Source organism: Nannospalax galili, unplaced genomic scaffold (genome assembly GCF_000622305.1).
Source record: "Nannospalax galili isolate Female #2095 unplaced genomic scaffold, S.galili_v1.0 scaffold1191, whole genome shotgun sequence".
NCBI lineage: Eukaryota > Metazoa > Chordata > Mammalia > Rodentia > Spalacidae > Nannospalax > Nannospalax galili.
In genome coordinates, this window is record NW_008330570.1 from 274,153 (window position 1) to 294,513 (window position 20,361).

At 42.5% G+C, this 20,361-nt stretch overlaps 1 protein-coding gene across 11 annotated transcripts in view; it reads left to right on the top strand.

The window, feature by feature from the left end:
* Positions 1 to 20,361, top strand: part of Dtnb (dystrobrevin beta) — a 304,013-nt gene that overhangs the window by 250,048 nt on the left and 33,604 nt on the right. For 6 of the 11 annotated variants that reach the window (XM_008848488.1, XM_008848520.2, XM_008848542.2 and 3 more), the window contains 4 exons: positions 3,657 to 3,742; positions 4,764 to 4,877; positions 10,955 to 11,051; positions 17,819 to 17,839. In XM_008848488.1, the coding sequence (XP_008846710.1) occupies positions 3,657 to 3,742; positions 4,764 to 4,877; positions 10,955 to 11,051; positions 17,819 to 17,839 (318 nt within the window). The remainder of the gene's footprint in view (positions 1 to 3,656; positions 3,743 to 4,763; positions 4,878 to 10,954; positions 11,052 to 17,818; positions 17,840 to 20,361) is intronic. The other 5 variants (XM_008848500.2, XM_029553775.1, XM_008848548.2 and 2 more) reach the window with 1 other exon arrangement.

Genomic DNA, 20,361 nt, shown 5'->3' on the forward strand with positions numbered 1-20,361 from the left:
AGCTACAAGAGTACCAAATTTCTCTTCATAACTTTTCCAAACCTTTAAGCAGTCTCCCCTTCAACTCGTGTAGCAGGGCCAGCTGCCCTTGTAGCCACCCTTCTTTCTACTGTGCATCTTCTTGCCTCTACCACGTCCCCAGCCATCTGCTTTGCTTACTGCCCTCACTGAGTCTAGGAGCCTCCTCAGTCTCCCACCAAAAGCACTCCCTGTCCCAGACCTCTTAATTTCAGTACCATGTTTTGTCATCACATCTGTCACTGCAGCATATATGTTTATTTTTTGGTTTTTGATCTCTCCTGTGTAACATAAGTCCCACAAGGGTAAGAATCGTTCCCCTTCAGTAGGGCATTCCTAGTTGCCAGAACAGTGCCTGGCACAAAGGAGCCCAGGAAGTGAATAAATTGATTAGTTCTTGAAAAAAGTCATCTCAGGTCTCTTCTGGCCATTGCATCCTCTGTCTTTATTAACTCATAATTCTGTTTTTGTCTTATCCTCTTCAAAGTCCAGGAAGTATTTGAGGAAGGGAAACTTGGCATTATTATTATTATTATTATTATTAGTTTGGTCTTTTTGAGACAGGGTCTCCCTTTAGCCCCAGCTGTCCTGGAACTGACTATGTAGACCAGGCTGGCCTTGAACTCACAGAGATCTGCCTGCCTCTGCCTCCCAAGTGCTGGGATTAAAGGCGTGTGCCACCACGCCCAGCCCTTTTTTTTTTAATTAATTAATTTTAATTTTATGCATGTGAGTGTTTGGCATGCATGAATGTAAATGCACCCATGTCATGCAATGCCTGGAGAGGCCAGGAAAGGGTGTTGGATCCCCTGGAACTGGAGTTACAGACTGTTGTTGCCACTACAGGTCTCCTAGAATTGTTGCCTCCCTAACAGTGTTTCTGGGAGCCAGAGAATCTTGCCTTCTTAGAAGTCTTTATTGTTTTAACCCCCCCCCCACCATGGTAGATGCCTCAGGGTTGCAATCAGACACAAAGCCTAGGAAGTGGTTTAGATATTTCCCTTGAAATACCACTGAGCTCAGTTGTCATATGAAGCAACTCCTTTCCTTATCCATATTTTCCCCTGCTCATACCTTAAGAGGAGAACATAACTTCTAATTCCAGGTTTTTAGAATTAGAAACTTACTATTCATAGCCAGCTTCTGGTCAAGCCATTTTTGTGAGGCTCAGTCCAAGCTCTTACAAGCCTCTAAATACAATATGGGAAATTTACTCAGCTGGCTGCCAATCCACATTTCTTAGGAGAAAGAAAATCATCTTGCTCCTTTTTTTGAAGAAAAATATTTGGTAATCTGGTAAAAATCCTGTCACCTAGAATTGCTGTGCTATTTGAAAGGAATGTGAAAGTGCCATATGAAAAGAGTTAGCTTTTGAATCTTCAAGCTTTGGGCAGGAAATAAGGCTCCTGCTTCAGGTAGGTCATGTTTGAGACAGTGCAGAGAATGCAGAGTGAGTGGGGAATATGCAGAGTGGGCATCACAGAGCCTCTTTGAGAGCTTCTGCTCTGGTTACTCTGTAAAAGGAAACACCTCCTCATCCCTTTTCCCATTGTGTTCCTTGGCTAATACAAACACACATTTTTGCAAGGGAGGGGTGGTGAATCTAGACAAAGTCTAACGTAGTCCAAGCTAGCCTTGGACTTGCTATGTAGCCAAGGAAGACCTTGAATTCCTAATCTTTCTGCCTCCACCTGAGTATGGGCATTACAGATGTGTGCTGCTATACTTTTATGTAGTGCTCAGATCAAACCCAAGGCTTCATGCATGCTGAGCAAGTTCTCTACTAATTGAGCTATATCCCCAGACCCTAATCCATTCTATCCGGTGTGTGTGTGTGTGTGTCTGTTTCTGAATGTTTTGGGTTTTGGGGGGATGGGCAGGGGCTACCATATTCTTGAAGGAGGTAATAAGGGTGAAAATCACCCACATGGTCTCTCCAAAGATATACAGATAGGCAATAACCACACGAGAGTATTCTCAGCATTACAATTCTTAAAGAAATGCTGGATGAATTTATAATGAGATGCTACTTCATACTGACAAGGATTACTACTCAAAAAGATGGACAGGTGCTGATAAGGTTATGGAGAACAATGGGAATGCCATTCATTGCTGGTGAGAATTAAAACAATGTAACCATTTTGGAAGACAGTTTGGTAGTTTCTCAAAACAGTTACCATATGATCCAGCAGTTCCACTCCTAGACACATACTCAAGAGAAATAATATATTTCTATATAAATGTGCATAGCAGATATTCACCCATAAAGCATTGAATACTGATGTGTGGTACAATATGAATGAAGCTTAAAAGCATTTGACTAAGTTAAAGAAGCCAGATGTAAAGGCTGCAGATTCCATTTATATGTAATATATAGAATGGGCAAATCTATAGAGGATTCGAAGAAATTGGAACCCTCATTTATTGTCAGTGGGATTATAAGGTGGCTCAGTCACTAGGAAAACAGTTTGAAAGTTCATCAGACTTTGTTTATAGTATTACCATATAAGAGAGCAATTAGTTGCCAGTATGCTTATTGAAAAGAAACAAAAACATATTGGGACCAGTGAAATGGCTCAGCAGGTTAAGGTGCTTGCCGCAAAGCCTGAGGGCCTGAGTTCAATTCCTAGATTCCCACATGGGAGAAGAGAACCAACTCACACAAGTTGTCCTCTCATTTCACATGTGCACTATGTTATGTGTTCACCCAAAGATCCCTACACACACAAAAATACGTAAATTACATATATATATATATATATATAAAAAAAAATTCAGATAAAAATTTATAACAGCTTCATTTGTAACAGGCAAAAATCCAGTAGCAAAAGAATACTACTCAGCAATAAAACAAGTGAACCTCCAAACCTCATGCTAAGTGGAAACCAGAACCAAAAACTGCTTATAATATGATTCTATTTAGATGAATTTTCTAGAAAAGAAAACTGGATCAAAAGCCCATCACCTCACAGTAGTTGCCTGAGCTCACTTGGCAGTGGTGGGGACTGAGGATAGACCATCCCAAGGGATTATTTCATGGTGATGGAAAATACTCTAAAACTGGATTGTGGTGGTTGTTTATACAAATGTTTAAATTTACTAAGACTTTGTTGAATTGGGTAGGTTTTATGGTATGTAAATGATACCTCAAAAATAAGTTTTTGAAAAATCAGCAATCAGTCTCAGACTCTGGGTACATTTGGATCTTTTAAAAAATATATATATGGGCTGGAGAGATAGCTCAGTGGTTAAGAGCACTGATTGCTCTTGCAGAGGACCCGGTTCGATTCCCAGCACCCACATGGTGGTTAACAACCATCTGTAGCTCCAGTTCCAGGGTATCTGTGCCCTCTTCTGAACTTCGTGGGTATTGCACAACATAAGTGCACTTATACACATGCAGGCAATACACTCATACACATTAAAAAAAAAAAAAAAAAAAAAAAACCCAGCTGGGCATGGTGCCGCATGCCTTTAATCCCAGCACTTGGGGGGCAGAGGCGGGTGGATTTCTGTGAGTTCAAGGCCAGCCTGGTCTACATAGTGAGTTCCAGGACAGCTGTGGCTACAGGGAGACCCTGTCTCAAAAAGACCAAAAAAAAAAAAAACCTATAAAAAAATAACTCTCCCCATCATAGACTCATCCTCCCACTGATGTGAGCTTCAACTTTGATGCCAACAGACAACAGAGGCAGCTCATTGCAGAACTGGAAAACAAGAACAGGTAAGAATGCAGAGCTTGGGCCCAGTTCTCCCAGCCAGAATCTTGTGAGTGGTCCTCATCTTCTCACAGACTACATGGCTTGTTTATTTGTTCTTTTTGTTTTTTTGAGATGGTCTCTTGTAGCTAACGGCTGACCTCGACTCACTGTATGGCAGAGGCTGCCTTTAATCTCTTGATCCCTCTTGTTAGTACCCCTTAGGTGCTTAGATTATAGACATGTACCAACACACCCAGTTCTAGATGACTCGAGCGCATAGGAAGATCCACCTCAAATAGTGAAAGTAGCCCAAATCCAGGAGATACCCTACATGCTATAGGTTCCCATTGTCCTAGGCCATGTCCTGCTGCCTCTGGAGACTCTTGAGTATATACTCACTCCAACTCCTAGCCACCCCCACCAGTGTGTCCCTCTCACAGTTCCTTGTTCCACTCTCCTTCCCAGCAATATTTTGCTCTTATCAGCTCATTGTGACCTACACTACATGTAACTGGTCCCATTTTTTTAAGCCATTTAAAATGTCATTTAGCCAGGCGTAGTGGCACAAGCCTTTAATCCCACCACAAGCCTTTAATCCCAGCAACCCAAGCCTTTAATCACAGGCAGATCTCTCTGTGAGTTCAAGGCCAGCCTGGTCTGCATAGTGAGTTCCAGGACAGCTGGGGCTAAAGGGAGACCCTGTCTCAAAAAGACCAAAATAATAATAATAATAATAATAATAATAATAATTTAAAGGGTGTGACAACCAGACATACACCACTATGCACAGAATGGTGGAAACTAGACCGGGAGACTGGCCCTAGTTAGTATGCATAGGGAGGAAATGACAGCAACTGACTCTCAGACAGATGGTGCCAGGGGTCAAGGGAAAGGGAAGAATGGAGGAAGAACTGGGAAGTCAGCATAGGATAACACTGGGAGGTGACAAGTTCTTTTTTCCCAGAAGGTACAGAGAGGTTAAAAACTAATGAAAAAGACCTCAGAGCCGTGAAATACTAACATTGCCCCTCTCCCTATCCTCAGAGAGATCCTGCAGGAGATCCAGCGTCTGCGTCTGGAGCATGAGCAGGCTTCCCAGCCTACTCCTGAGAAGGCCCAGCAGAACCCTAAACTGTTGGCAGAGCTGCGCTTACTAAGGTAAGTCCACATCTGTCTCCTCTAAATTGCAGCCTGCAGTGGGAATTTGGATCTCAGGAAACCAAACGAGTGAGATAGAGCCTGTTCCTTGCTAGAACTTAGCCTGTAAGAACAGACTGCCACAGAGTTCATTGACTACACTGAGATCTTCAGCCATCATTACAGAGCTGGCAAGAACTGGGCTCCAAAAAATCTAAGATAAGCAGTATTTATCTTCCTGAGGTTTTAAGAAAATTGTTATGGGGCTGGAGAGATGGCTCAGTGGTTAAGAGCACTAACTGCTCTGCAGAGGACCTGGGTTTCATTCCCAGAACCCACATGGTGCCTAATAACAGGCAGTAACTTCAGTTCTCCAGTTCCAGGGGAATCTTATGTCCTCTGCTGGCCTGTACAGGTATGGCACACATTTGGTACACTTACATACATGCAGACAAAACGCTCATACACATAAAAATAAATAAAAAGCCGGGTGTGGTGATGCACGCCTTTATTCCCAGCACTCAGGAGGCAGAGGCAGGCAGAGCTCTGTAAGTTCAAGGCTACCCTGGTCTACATAGTGAGTTCCAGGACAGCTGGGGTTACAGGGAGACCCTGTCTCAAAAAGACCAAAAATAAATAAATAAATTAATTAATTAATATTTTAATGAGCTGGGCATGGTGATGCATGCCTTTGATCCCAGCACTCTGATGGAGGCACATCTCTGAGATTGAGACTAGCCTGGTCCACATTGTGAGTTATAGGCTAGCTAGGGCTACAGGGAGACCCTATCTCAAAAAAAAAAAAAAAAAAAATAAAAAGACTATTGTAATTACCAGCACGGCAAAAAGAAATAGAAGAGGCTAGGTGTGATGGTACTTACCTTTAAACCCAGCACTCAGGAGGCAGAGGCAGAAGGATCTCTGTATTTGAGGTCACTTGGTCTACATAGTGAGATCCAGGCCAGCCAGAGCTACACAGTAAGATCCTATCTCAAAAGAAAAGAAACAATAAAACAAAAATAAAAAAACATGTTACAGTTCCTCCTCTTCTTTTGCTAAGTAGCCTGAGTTTAGGGGCTCTTCCTTCTTAGTGTACCCTCTTGGTACTTCAGGCAGTAAGCTACCCTAGGGAAGCTTCCTGGGTACCAGTTCTGAGACAGAAAAACAAGGGTCAGTTACTTGTACCTTGGCCATTGTCTCATCCCACCTCTCCTTAAATGTACAGTGTCTCAAGGATTGAAACAGTAAGGCTATCGGGGCAGCACAGGAAGAGAGAAAGCAGAGTTGGCTCACTGTTTGTGCTTCTTGAGAGGAGACAGGGAAGTCTTTCTTGAAGAACTCGGCATGAGAATGACCAGATCTGTGATGAATCTTATTCCTGTCTACCATAGAAACAAGACATATTCCTCTGTATGTGAAGATATCATGGAAACCATATTTGATGCCTTGGTTGTTGCCAGAGCTCTAGATTCCTAAATAGTGTGTCTTTCTATTTGGAATTCCACATTTGATGTTTGATTGGGGTGGGTGCTGTTTTCTTTTTTAAACAGGGTCTTACTTTGTAGCCCAAACTGTCCTAGAACTCACTGTGTAGCTCTTTGTAGTCCAGTTTGGTTTTGAGTGTGTGGCCTCCCACTCACTGTGTATTTCACCCTCCCAAGGCCTGGGATTACAGGCCTGACCACCAGGCCCACTCAGAGTGAATTTTTAAGGTGCTTGCACCTGGGATCCTGCATCACTACATAGCCTTTTGTTTGTTTGTTTGTTTAACTTTTGAAAGAGACTTTATTGAGAATTTTGTACATGCTGTTGCCTGAGTTCTCTTAGGGTCCCTTGCTCCCTGTGCTATATAACACATCTTTATCTGAATTTTTCATAGTTTGTATTCTGTGTAGGGGAAATAGAGTAACTTACAAAGGCGAACACCCAGCACCCCGTTCCACTCTATGGCTCAGCGGGCCTCCGTTCCAGATCGCTTCTATACCCCACCCACAGTCTCCATTAGTTTTCACCCATACCTCATGGGCCTGCAGTCTCACCCCAGGTCAGTAAATACTCCCTCTCACATCCACACGGGCAAGACACCAGGGACATTTTTTTTCTTGCGCCGCTGCTTCTGTCCAAGATGTCCCCAACACTCCTCCCTCTGTGGCTAACCCTCCACAGCCAGTTCTCTGCAGCAGGCCTTGCCCCTCAGGGCAACACTCCACCCCTTCCTCTAGCTCTTAAAATCTTTCTGCCAATCTTCCACTAAGGTCCCTGAGCCTTGGAGGGGGTGACAGATGTAGGGCGATCTCTCTTGTATCATGGAAAGATAGTGACATCTTGGGCCTCCCCATTATTCTTTTATTATGCAGAGTGGCCGCGCCTCCACTCTGGGTTCTCTGCTTGTGTCCAAGGTCTGTAGCAGTTTTTCTAGCCTTTCTATAACCTTTAACAAATCTTCATATACCTGGAATTGGGCTGTTTCCCCACATTTACAACACAGCTGTGGCCCATGCTACTGCATGGCTGGCTCCTTTTTAGTTACATATTTTATAATCCATTGTAAGATCCACATCAACACCGCCATTAGCTCCCTTGCTTTTCTCAAACTCCCAGTTTGTCTTTTTCAGTGCCATCATCCTGCCAACTATGCCAGTTTGTTGCCCAAGTTCTCTTAGGGTCCCTTGCTCCTGGCACTATTAGACAAACCATATTTCACATCTTTATCTGAATTTTTCATAGTTTATATCCTGGGTAGGGGAAATAGAGTAACTTACAAAGGCAAACACCCAGCACCCCATTCCACTCTGTGGCTCATCAGCCCACCATTCCAGATCGCTTCCACACCCTACCCACAGTCTCCGTTAGCTTTCGCCCACACCTCATGGGCCCACAGCCTCGCCCCAGGTTGGTAAATACCCCCTCTCACATTCATGCAGGGGAGACACTAGAGCCTTTTTATTTTCCCACGCTGCTGCTTCTGTCCAAGATGCCCCAACTCTCCTCCCTTCAAGGCTAACTCTCTGCAGCCAATTCTCTGCAGCAGGCCCAACCCCTCAGAGGAAAAAGTACCCCTCAGAACACACATGCATATAAGGTGTTTTGATCAAATCCATGCTCACTCTCCCCTCCAACACCTCCCATATTTCCCCATTGCTTTTTTCTGACTTCGTTTACTCTCTCTCTTTCTTTCCTTCCTTCTTTCTTTCTTTCTTTCTTTCTTTCTTTCTTTCTTTCTTTCTTTCTTTCTTTCTTTCTTCTTTCAAATGGGGTGTTTTGCTACTCTAACATTACCCCTCTGAAGAGGTAACCATAAAATCTTTTAGGGATTAGGTAAGAGCTCCCAAATACTTTTGTCATTTTTGTCCTTTGGAGCAGAGTATGCTGCTAAGAGGCCCAAGGACATTTTGACTTTTAGCCAAGAAACTGGCTACTTTTCTTTGGAGTCTTTTTTACCCTAACTGCCTAGCCAATTCCTACCTCTTACTCTTTTCTCTTTTTGTGGTCTTAAATTTTGAGACAGGGTCTCCCTGTAGCCACAACTGTCCTAGAACTCACAGAGATCTGCCTGCCTCTGCCTCCAGAGTGCTGGGATTAAAGGTGTGCGCCACCACACCCAGTTTCTACCTCCTGTTCTTATCATACCATCCTCTGAAGAGGTTACCCAGCTTGTGGATAGGGAATCAGGGCTCAGACCACTCTGGCTTCTTCCATGCTGAACAGGGATGCAGGGTGAGGCAATTGGGGTACCCCTTCAGTGGGTCTGTCTAAAAGACTCCCAAATTGCATAACTCTTATCCATAGGGGGAAAAGAAAGTCTTTGACTGGTGAATAGGGAATGTGAAGGAGAAGTAAAGGCAAGAATAGTTAGCGTTACAAGTTCTAGGCAGAGAACCAGAAAAAAAGTCAGAATAGGACAGATTTCAAATGTTCATATCAGAGTCCATTGGGATTTGATGAGAGCTTCCAAAAATATCCCTGTATTGGGTTCCTCCTCAATTTTCTTTTGTCTGCCAAAGGTGGACTCAAGAGTGATGGACTCAGGATTTGCTTTCCGGCACTTTGATAGCTGTTGGAGTGGCTAGAATCAAAGTCAGTTGCCTCTCAAAGCCTTCTAGATAGGGGGAGAAAACAAATTTATCTATCGTTTTAGAACAATAGCATGTTGTCTCCCTTAGGCACTACAGTATTGCAGACCAAGATTTGAAGTCTTACATCTGAGCAGCACTCTCTGGTTAGGAACAAAATCATCAATGAGAAATAATTATCTAAATAACTTTTTATATGGACTTAAGCCTAATGTCTGGAAAGTGTAATCCCTTGATCTCTTAAAGAAATACACTGATGACTTTATTCTTTGGTTATATTTTCCTTTTGGGTGTTTAAAACCATACAGTTGTCCCAAATAAACCATAGCCTTTTTAAGGCTTTTATTTTTACTTAAATGTGTTCAAGCATTTTGCCTACATGTAAGTGCACCCATGTTGTGCAATGTCTGTAGAGGCCAGAAGAGAGTATCAGATCCCCTGGAATTAGAGTTTTGGACAGTTGTTAGCTGCCATGTGGATGCTGGGAACCAAACCTGGGTCCTCTGAAAGAACAGCCAGTGCTGTCAACCACTGAGCTATCGTTCTGGCCCCCCTCCCTCGTTTTAAGTGTTTTCTGTGGCCTAGGTCTTCAAATCTTAATCATGCTTTCTTTTGGTAGGGAATAGAGATTATTGGTTTTTCATTCATATTCTGTCATTTAGGTTTATATCATAAATAAGTGAACCATGAAGAATTTAACCTATGCAAATGAACACCATTAGCTAATACAAAGCAGCCCATTCTCCTAAAGCTTCACTTCAGGTTTGAATTTAATTGGGTTGAAGTTTTAATGGCTTCGTTTTTCACTGTTGTGCATTTGGGATAGTCGCATGGAAGGAGCTTTACTAAGGAAGAAGCAAGTGCAGGCTCCAGCTGAGGGTAACAGTGGACCATCTGCATAAGACACACCTGTTTTCTTTCCCTGACTCAGCTCAAGCACAAGTGACTGTTTTTATTTCTAGAGGAACAGAAACTGTCATTCTGGAATCTTACTGTTGCTGAAACTGAAGTTAGAATTGTTCACTGAAGGTGCAAGGATCTGGAAAGTATCAGAAATTTAGTTAGCACGGGGCCAAGTCCAGGGATGGATGGCACATAAACAAGAAGTGGGAGTTTAAGTTCCAGGAATTACTGCTTGAGGAAATCAAAAAGTAGCTCATTTCAAAAGCAGCATCTGTATCCTGATGAACATTTGATAACTGAGCTAGAACACTTGTCTGTGCATATAAACATATTGGCCCTCTACCTCACACAGTACAAAACTTACAGCAGATGGATTAAACAGAAAGAAAAAACTTGGTAAATTCTAAGGGAAAACATTTAAGAATTTCTTTAGATTTTTGGAATTTAAAATAATTGTTCAGAATTACTAACAATGAGAAAAGCTGATAAATTTGTCTACACTGATACTATGAACAGAAGGACTGGGGAGGAACCTCAGTTGTTATTACTTGCCTAGCCTATACAAAGTCCTACATTCAGTCTCCCCAAGCACCACATAAACCAGGTATTTTGGTACATGCCTATAATCCTAACCCTCAGGAGGTAGAGGCCAAAAGATCAGAAGTTCAAGGTCATCCTCAGCTATATAGAGTTTGAGGTCAGCATGGGATACAGGAGACTTGTTTCAAAACAAAAAACGTCCGTTTATCAAATGAAATATAAAAGGCAGGATTTATTTATTATGGGTTTTATGCCCTACTGGTTTTGACCAGTGCATCTTAGTTCAGGACCTGCCAGTCCCAGCTAATTGACGCAATCAAATTTTATATTTAATTTATTATTTTTATTTTATGTGTATAAGTGTTTTGCTTGCATGTATGTAAGTGTGCCGGTGTTGTGCAATTCCTGCAGAGGGAAGGAGGGTGTTGGTTCCCCTGGAACTGTAGTTAGAACAATTCACTGCCATGTGAGTGCTGGGGTCAGACCCATGTCCTTTGTAAGAGCTACCAGTGCTCTTAACCACTGAACATCTCTCCAGCCTCAAACAAGTTTTATTTCTGATGGGCTCTTTCTCTTGTACAGGCAAAGGAAAGATGAGCTGGAGCAGAGGATGTCAGCACTGCAGGAGAGCAGGCGGGAGTTGATGGTCCAGCTGGAGGGGCTAATGAAGCTACTGAAGGTAAAAGCCAAAAGTATCTGCTCTCCTCCCACTCATCTCCAACTTCATCTCTCACACAGCTGTAACATTGAAACCACATAGGCCTAAAGGCTTGACCAACAGGCCTAGAACCAGTTGCCTAGAACTAGTTTTTAGGTAAACCTCCGTAAATGTGGCCTAATTGGATATCAGTCACAATTAGCATAAAACCTTCAAAATCACTTAACATGTAAAGGTGCTTGCCCCCAAGCCTGACCACCTGAGTTCTATTTCCAGGATCCACATGGTGGAAGGAAAGAATTGTCTCCTACAAATAGTCCTCTAACTTCCACACGCACACCATGGCAGGAGTGAATCCACACATGCATGCGCACACACACAGAAAAAAAAATTTTTCTTTAATTTTGTGTGTATTGCCTGCATGTGTGTAAGTGCACCTGTGTCATGCATTGCCCACGGAGGTGAGAAGAAGGTGTCAGATTCCCCTGGAATTGGAGTTGCTGGACCATTTAGTTGCCATGTGGGTGCTGGGGATCAAACCCAGGTCCTCTGTAAGAGCAGTCAGTGCTCTTAACCGCTGAGCCATCTCTCCAGCCTCAATTAAAAGTAATTTTTAAAAAGTATCTAGAGGGGCTGGAGAGATGGTTCAGTGGTTAAGAACACTGACTATTCTTACAGAAGACCCAGGTTTGAATCCCAGCACCCACAAGGCAGCTAACAACTGTCAGTAACTCCAGTCCCAGGGGATCTGACAGCCTCTTCTGACCTCTGTGGGCATTACACGACATGGGTGCATTTACCTACATGCAGGCTATATACACATATACATAAAACAAAAATAATATTTTTTTAAAAAGTATCTAGAAATGGAGTAATGTTCTTGAGTAGTTGTTTTTCCCAATAAATAAGGATGTTTATAAATCAGGTATTAGTTATATATAAATGAAAAAATATTTCTCAACTATTTAGTTTCTTTTAAGACAAGTTTTCAAGTACTCCATCTACATATTTAACAAACATCAAGTGTCCTAGTCTAATAAGTAGTACAAAGGTAAACTGAATTAGGATGATCTCAGTGAAACTGAGCCAATAGGCCATCTATAGCTGAATAAGAGGATTTATTATGGGAACTGTCTTGCTTAATTATGGAGGCAGAGGAAAAGACACAGGAAAGCCCATGGTGGGATTCAGTGTGTCTGGAGGCCTGAGAACCTTGGGTGTTGATTGTGTCATCCCAGTCCAGAAGGTGGGTTGTGGAGAATGGTGTTGGACTGTTTCCCTAAGTACTGGAGTCCAAAGGGCCAAAGCCAGGGGAGTTTCAATGTCAAGGGAAGGAAGAAACGTACTTCCCCACCATAAAAGAGAACACACTTGTTTTTCTTGCCTTTTGGTTCTATCTTGTTCCTCCATGGCCTAGATGATGTCTTCCCACATAAGTGGAAACAGGTCTTCCGCCCTTGGCCTACTGATTCCAGTGCCACTCTCTTTGGAAACATTCTAAAGGACACACCCAGAACGTTTACCCAGTTCTGTGGATACTCCTTAACCCAGTCAAGCTGACACATAAAAGTAACCATCACATAAACCAACCTATTCCATCTGATTCTAAATAGTAAACTTCACTAAGTTAGGAAAAATTCAGCATATTATCTTGAAGTTTAATGTATAGGGGATGTCAATAAATCAGACTAATTCAGGTTTTTCTGTGTTTGTTGAATTTCTTTACATTTCTAGCTGTTGTCTTGGAATTTTCATGAAACAAGTAGGACCTCCTCATCGTCGTCTCCACCCCCCCGCCACACACCCCATTTTTTAGGATCCACTACTGAGTTTTTAAATGTCTTATCATTTACCTACCTGGAAAAGCATGTTTTTCTGTTACACAATACATTTCCCACTTCCCAACCCATGATAAAAGTACACTTCCCAAACTGGACATGATGGCGCCAGGCAGATCTCTGTTAGATGGAGGCCAGCCTGGTCTATATGGTGAGTTCCAGGCCAGCTGGAGCTACAGGAAGACCCTGTCTCAAAAAGACAAAAAAAAAAAGTACGTATCCCAATTTTAATTTCAAGGGACTGTCCTTTCATTGATGTTTGGTCTGTTGGTATTTAATTCACTCCTAAAAATATCCTTAAGCCATCAGTCAAATGAAGTCAAGCCTACATGGTTTGGGAGGTTCTTAAATTAAAATGCTTCATACAGAAATTTCCATTTCACAGGTCTTTCGTTCTAGTGCTTTAGGGAAATAGGTTGTACTTTATCTTTTTTGTGTTTTGTTTTTTTGTTTGTTTTTTTTTGAGACAGTGTCTTCCTATAGCACCAGCTGGCCTAGAACTCACTATGTAGACCAGGCTGGCCTTGCACTTAAAGAGATCCATCTGCTTCTGCCTCCTGAGTGCTGGGATTAAAAGTGTGCACCACCACGCCCAGCGTACTTTATCTTTTTATCAAAAACTTACAATTTAAATAAGTATACATAGGAAGTGACACCATTGTTTATTAATTCATAAACAAATATCTTCCATTTCTTGGAGTAAGGCAGAGTTAAAAACCGATATACTCACTTAACAAAAATATATTAAGTTCCAGGGGCTAGAGAAAAGATGACGTGGTGGTTAAGAGTATTTGCTGATTGATATTCCAACGAACCTGTGTTCAGTTCCCAGCACCCAAATAGAGTGGCTCACAACCATCTGTAACTTTAACCCCAGGGGATTCATCGGCCTCTTCTGGCTCTTGTGTGTACATTGACATATGTGATACACATATAGATGAGCAGGCATACACATGCACATAAATAAAAATAAATTTTGTTACATATACACACATACGAAGTTCCCAAGTATCATGCTATGTATTTGGTAAGTAGTGGCAACTAGACTCAATCCCTGTCACTAAGAAGTGTCAGGGTCTTATTTGTTTTTTCTTTTAATGATATATGGTCATCACTTAGATACCCATGTTTCTGTACGTTTTCTTTATATTTTTCCTTAATTAATCTCTGTCTTGAACTACTGATTTAGTCTAGAAATGATTGTGTTAGTATTTCAATTTCTAACTCTTGCTTCCAACATTTTTACTTCATTTTAAATTTTTTTGTTTTTTTGTTTTTGTTTTTGTTTTTGTTTTTTTGAGATAGGGTCTCCCTGTAGCCCCAGCTGGCCTGGAACTCACTATGTAGACCAGCCTGGCCTTGAACTCACAGAGATCCACCTGGCTCTTAATTTTTATAACATTGTTTTTGCATTGGCTTATAGCCCAGACTGGCCTAGAACTCACTTTGTAGCCCCAGGCTGGCCTTGAACACATAATCCTCTGCTTCAGCCTCCTGCATTTCAGGCATAAGCCACCACACCAAGATCAGAATATAAATCTTTGTGTAGATGACTATAGTAGCCATGCTCCACCATGTGGAAGAGACTCAAGTGTTTTTTAGGTAACATAAGCACTTCTAGATTTGCACTTGTAATTAAGGAGTTCTGGCCCTCCTTAAATCAGGTTGCTGCTATCTCTTGTCATCAGTCCATGTTTACTAACCACAGCTGATTGATAGAAAGTACACTTAGACCTTATATCTGACCTTTTTGATATATCTGACCTGTGTTGATAGAGCCTAAAAGGCTTTATGTGAATAAATTTTGAGAGTTTAAATTGCATAACACCAGCCTAGGGAACACTTTGCCAAAATCCACCCTCTCTCAACACCAGGAAACTAGGAGATATCCTCAGTCCTGAGAACACTGTCCTTCCCCAGCTCATCCTAACCTGACCCATGTGACCAATGCAGGTCATACTGATGTCACATGCTGGGCAGACTTAAAACTGTTCCTTGCAAAGTGAGTAAGGAACAGCCTTGAAGCATTGCTTTTGAAATGTCCCTGATTTATTTATTTAATTTATTTTACTTAATGTTAGCTCAAGACCAGCCTTGAACTTGAGGCAATCCTCCTCACTTAGCCTCCCCAAGACCTAAGAATACCAGCATGAACCACCACACCGGCTTCCATATTCTATTAAGCCAAAGTCATGTTATCTTCAGAACCAAACCTGGGGAAAACATTGACTCATAGAAACAGTTCTAAGTACATCCAGGTCTTTTGACCTCAGATAGGATTTCAGTCTGTGAGGATTACCCCAATCTGCCCAACTGTCTGTTTCCATTTCAGCAGGTAGTGCTGAATTGCATAATGCTTCTCCAGTGTCTGGTTCCTTTCAGTGAGTGTTGCCCCAGAGGAAATTGACCTGGGAGAGGAGTGTGCTTTCTAGCCACAGCCAAGCCCTCCACACTGCCTGTGTGAAGGGAAGCCTCTGATTTCTTCAGGTGACCCAGCCAGTGCTCAGAGCCTGGGCCCAGCTCCTTCAGGTTAGGTGGAGTCCCAATACTGGCAGGTGGTTTTCAGCATTAAAAAGCTCCTTCCAGAGCTGAATGGGGTCCTCAGGGATTTCTTGGTGTTTCTTGAATTTCTAGTCCAGGTCTGTCTCTCCCTTACAGCAATAAAAAGTATTTTCTCCAAGTTTTTCCTCTTTCCCTTTTGCAGTTTCTTTGCAGTACTAAATCACTCTGCTCTCACAAGGCCCAGGCCTGCAGATACTTTGAGAGTGGGAGCATATATCCATTCCTATGTCCCTCAACCCATGTATACCCATGGATCCAGCATAGGTAGAGCCATCACAGCCATGTAGATTTACATAATGGTCCACTGTGGAAGGTTCCCTGACCACAGTTACCCATGTTGAGACACAGAAAGAGGAAGCAAAGAGACCAGAAAGACAGAGTGACAAAGGAACACAAGGCCAAGAAGAAACTCAAAAGAGTTTATCTCTGCTTCTTTTGGCTTTTTTCTACAATGCCTGGGGGTACATTCATCTTTCTGTCAACTGCAGGGTCCTGCTCTACTCACCCTTGCTATAATTGCTATAAGGTTGGAAAAGACAGAACCCATCTTGCTTTCCAGTGCCTTATGCATGAGAATTGCCAGATAAACCTGTACTGAATTAATGAAGAACTGAAAGTGAGAATTTCACTTTTGTTTTAAAGACAAGGCCTTGTCATACAGCTCAGGCTGTCTAAGAATGCAGTGTTCTTTGGCCTCTGCCTCTTCAGAGCTGGGCTTATAAGCATAAACCACCATACCCGGCTCTAGAATTCTTTTTTTCTTTTGGGGTTTGTGATTTTTTAATTTTTTTTTTAGACAGGGTCTCATGTATCCCAAGCTGGCCTCAAACTCCCTATGTAGCCAAAGATGGCCTTAAACATCTGATCTTCCTGCCTCCATCTCTTTAATATTGGAATTACAGACATGAGCCACCATGTTTATGCAGTGCTGGGGATTGAACCAAGGGCTCCAAACCTGCTAGGAGGCAAATACTAATTCACTGGAGGGAATAGGCAGGTATGTGCATCCCTAAAGAAAACAAGGCAGCTAGGTGTAGTGGTGCAGGTCTTTAATCCCAGCACTCCATAGGTGGAGGCAGAGGCAGAGGCAGAGGCAGGCGGGTCTTCAGTCCAGGCCAGTCTGGTCCACAATAGCAAGTTCCTGGCCATCTAGGGCTAAAGGGAAATCCTGTCTCAAACTATCCAACTACCCCCCCCCCCAAAAAAAAAGAAAGACAACAAAGCAGCATGAAAGCAAGTAGAAAGGCAGTTTCAACAGGGTTAATGGAGAGAGAAAACTGGAAAAGAAGAAAAGAACTGTGGTTAGATGGAACAGTTAGGAGGCTAAAGCAGTGGTTCTCAAATAGAACTAAAAGGCTCTTGGAACACATTTTAGGCAACCCTTCCCCCAGCTCTGAGTCTTAGGCTGGACCCAAAATTTTCATCTCTGAGAAGTTCCCAGGTATTACTGATAGTGTTGGGCCACATTCCACACCTTGGGAACTGGCCTATAACCTGAACACAAGTGAGTATTATGAATGGCGAGCTGGAATGATAATTACAATTTTTTTTTTCGGTCTTTTTGCAACAGGGTCTCCCCAGCTGTCCTGGAACTCACTATGTAGACCAGGCTGGCCTTGAACTCACAGAGATCCACCTACCTCTGCCTCCCAAGTGCTGGGATTAAAGGCATGCACCACCACACCTTTTAGTTACAATTTTTTAAACTTTTATTTATGGGGCTGGAGAGATGGCTCAGCAGTTAAGAGCATTAACTGCTCTTGCAGAGGACCCAGGTTCGATTCCTAGCACCCACATGGCAATATATTTTTAAAATTTTGTTATTTTTATTTTATGTGTATGAGAGTATTGCCTGCATGTGTGTGAGTGCACCAGTGTCATACATTGCCTGAGGAGGTCAAAAGAGGGTGTCAGATCCGCTGGAACTGGAGTCAGAGATGGTTGTTAGCCGCCAGGTGGGTGCTAGGAATCGAACCCCGTCCTCTATAAGAACAGACAGTGCTCTTAACTGCTGAACCATCTCTCCAGTCCCGATAATTACAATTTTAAGTCAAGGTTGAACTTCCTCTTTCAGAGTACCCTAAATAGTGACCTCAGGCTAGCCATGCTCTCTAGGCTTCTTCAATTTGTAAATGAAGTTGAACTAGATGGTTTTTAAGGTTCTTCAGAAGTCATCCATGCATTCATTAACTGGTTGTGGCAGAGGCCTGCCATTTGCTGTGTCCCATTGGTGCTCTTCACCAGGTCTTTGCTCTCTAGGCATGGGCCTAGCCTGGGCCTAGCCTAGCTTGCCCAGTTTCTTCTATCATTTCTTCCCAATGTCTGTGGTGATGGACATTAATTTCTCTCCTTTTCTCCTCTGCCTTTTTTCATCTTCAACACCTCTAGGAGGAAGAGCAAAAGCAGGCAGTAAGTGGACTTCAGAACTCTCTGGATGCTCACTCCTTTTGCATGCTCTTCTGTGCCCCCCTTTTTAAAAATATTTTATTTATTATTTTTATTTTATGTGTAGAAGTGTATTGCCTGCATGTATGTGAGTGCACCTGTGTTGTGCAATGCCGTGGAAGTCAGAAGAGGGCTTCGGATTCCCCGAGAACTGGAGTTAAGGACAGTTCGTAGCTGCCAATTGGGTGCTGGAAATCGAACCCAGGTCCTCTGTAAGAGCAGTCAGTGCTCTTAACCACTGAGCCATCTCTGCAGCCCCATCTTCTGTCCCTTATATAAATGTTACATACCTTTCCTTCTCCCTGCATCACCTGATCTCTGAGGACTTGGATTTCCCTCTGTATAGTTATAAAATGGCCTGGAAGTCTGGGTCATGTTTACTTAGGGGAGCATGTTCTGACTTGAAACCAGAGCCTGTTTAATTTGTGCTTATTTAAATATGCATGATTAGCCAGGCTGCCATTGCATTTTCCTGCTCTTTTGTTTTCTGCTGGTCTTTTTGTCTGGAGTGACCTTAACTGCTTGAAATAACTTTCCAGGTGGTAGGGGTGACTAAGGTCCAAATACTATGACCTCAATGAATGTGCATGAAAATGAGTTCTTTGGAACTTGAATAGGCTCTGGCTCTACCAGCCTTAACAAAATTAGTGATGACAGCAAAGAGACTGGCTGGTTTTAATGTGTTTTCCTCTTCTGAGCCTTCAGGGGCTTGGGGAAGCAAGAGACCCAAATTGCATGCCTATTTGCTGCATGATGTTTGGAGAAGGTTGATATTTGTTTTTATTTTTCTTGATAGCAGTTAGCTCACACAAGAAAATCAGTTGAGGGCCTGTCCACAAAAGTGACTTGAGGTAGACTAAATTCAAGAGAGAAATATAAAATGTTTAATTCAAAAGAGAAATATATAATGTTCAATTTAAAAATTACCCATTTGGGCTAGAAAGATGTCTCAGCCATTAAGAGCATGTACTACTCTTCCAGACAACCTGAGTTCAATTCTCAGCAATCCCATTAGGCAGCCATTGGCTTCCACAGGCACCTGGACTCATGTGCACATGCCCGCACAGACATACACATAATTAAAGATATATCTTTTAAAACTATTCCTTATTTGCAGAAACATGGATTTGTTCATATTTTAGATTCTAAAATAAGAATGTAAACATTGTATTATTTCCAACTAGGGATCAGAGTATAGGAGAGAGGTAATGTTTTGTCACACTGTTCCTAGGGAGACATGAGCAAATATCTACTCACCCCAGCTAGGGAATCAATGGCAGACCAAAATAAGGATACTACTACTACTGAAGTCCAACTTGGTGAACCACTGAATTTTACTGGAGTTACTTAAAGAAGTATGAATCAGGGGTTACAGGAGCAGAAATGACTCAAAGATAGCAGCATAACCAAGCTATCTCAAGACATCCTAAGTCTTAATGAGCTTCTCTTCAAGATGGAAGGTTTGTTGTTTTTGGTTTTTTTTAAATATTATTTAGCTGGGCGTGGTGGCTCATGCCTTTAATCCCAGCACTTGGGAGGCAGAGGCAGGCGGATCTCTGTGAGTTCAAGGATAGCCTGGTCTACATAGTAAGTTCTAGGACAGCTGGGGCTACAGGAAGACCCGGGGAGTGTATTCCCTGCTTGTAAGTGCACCCATGTCATATATTGCCTACAGAGAGCAGAGGTCAGAAGAAGGAGTCAGAGTCCCTGGAACTGGAAGTTATGGATGGTTGTTATCTGCTGGATATCAAACCAAGTCCTCTGCCAGAGGAGCTAGTGCTCTTAACCACTGAGCCATCTCTCCAGCCCCTTGTTTTTGTTTTTTATCTCTGAGAAAATTGCAATATAACAGGAAAGGAAAGGAAGAGCTTGGTAGTGAGGGGAAGAAGCAAGAAAGAACAGAGTTAAGATCCCTTAAGAACCCAGAAATCCCATGGGCAAAAGTTTGTTTGGTTTTGTTCTTGGTTTAGATTGGCTGTTTCCCTTATTCACACAGTTTTTAATCTGTCTCTTGAATGGAGTGGCACTTCTGCATCAACAGCTATATTTACCTGAGCTAAGCAGGAGAATGGCAAATCAAACCCAGCTTTAAATGCTTCTACCAGAAAGGGATAGCTCATCACTTCTATCCCTTTCATTGGTTGAAGCAAAGCATATGACCACACTTAACTTGAAAAGGTTGGCGAAGTCTAACTTTGCAGCTTGCTTAGAAGTCACAGGGGATGCTCTTGATGCCACCTCATACAAGTAGGAGTGAGTGACTGAGTTAAAGGGCAAAGGAAGGGGTTGTTAGTCCTCCCTGCTCCTCCTGACCCAAATGCCATTTCACCAACCACCAGCATGGCATTCTTTCTTGTTATCCCTGAACCCTGAGGTGTACTGCACAGCTGACTGTATTTTGTGGGAATTCACTTCCAACAGTCTCCCTGGCTAGCATCTTCTGAACTCTGAATTTGCAATCACAAAGGGATGCACAAATTGAAAAC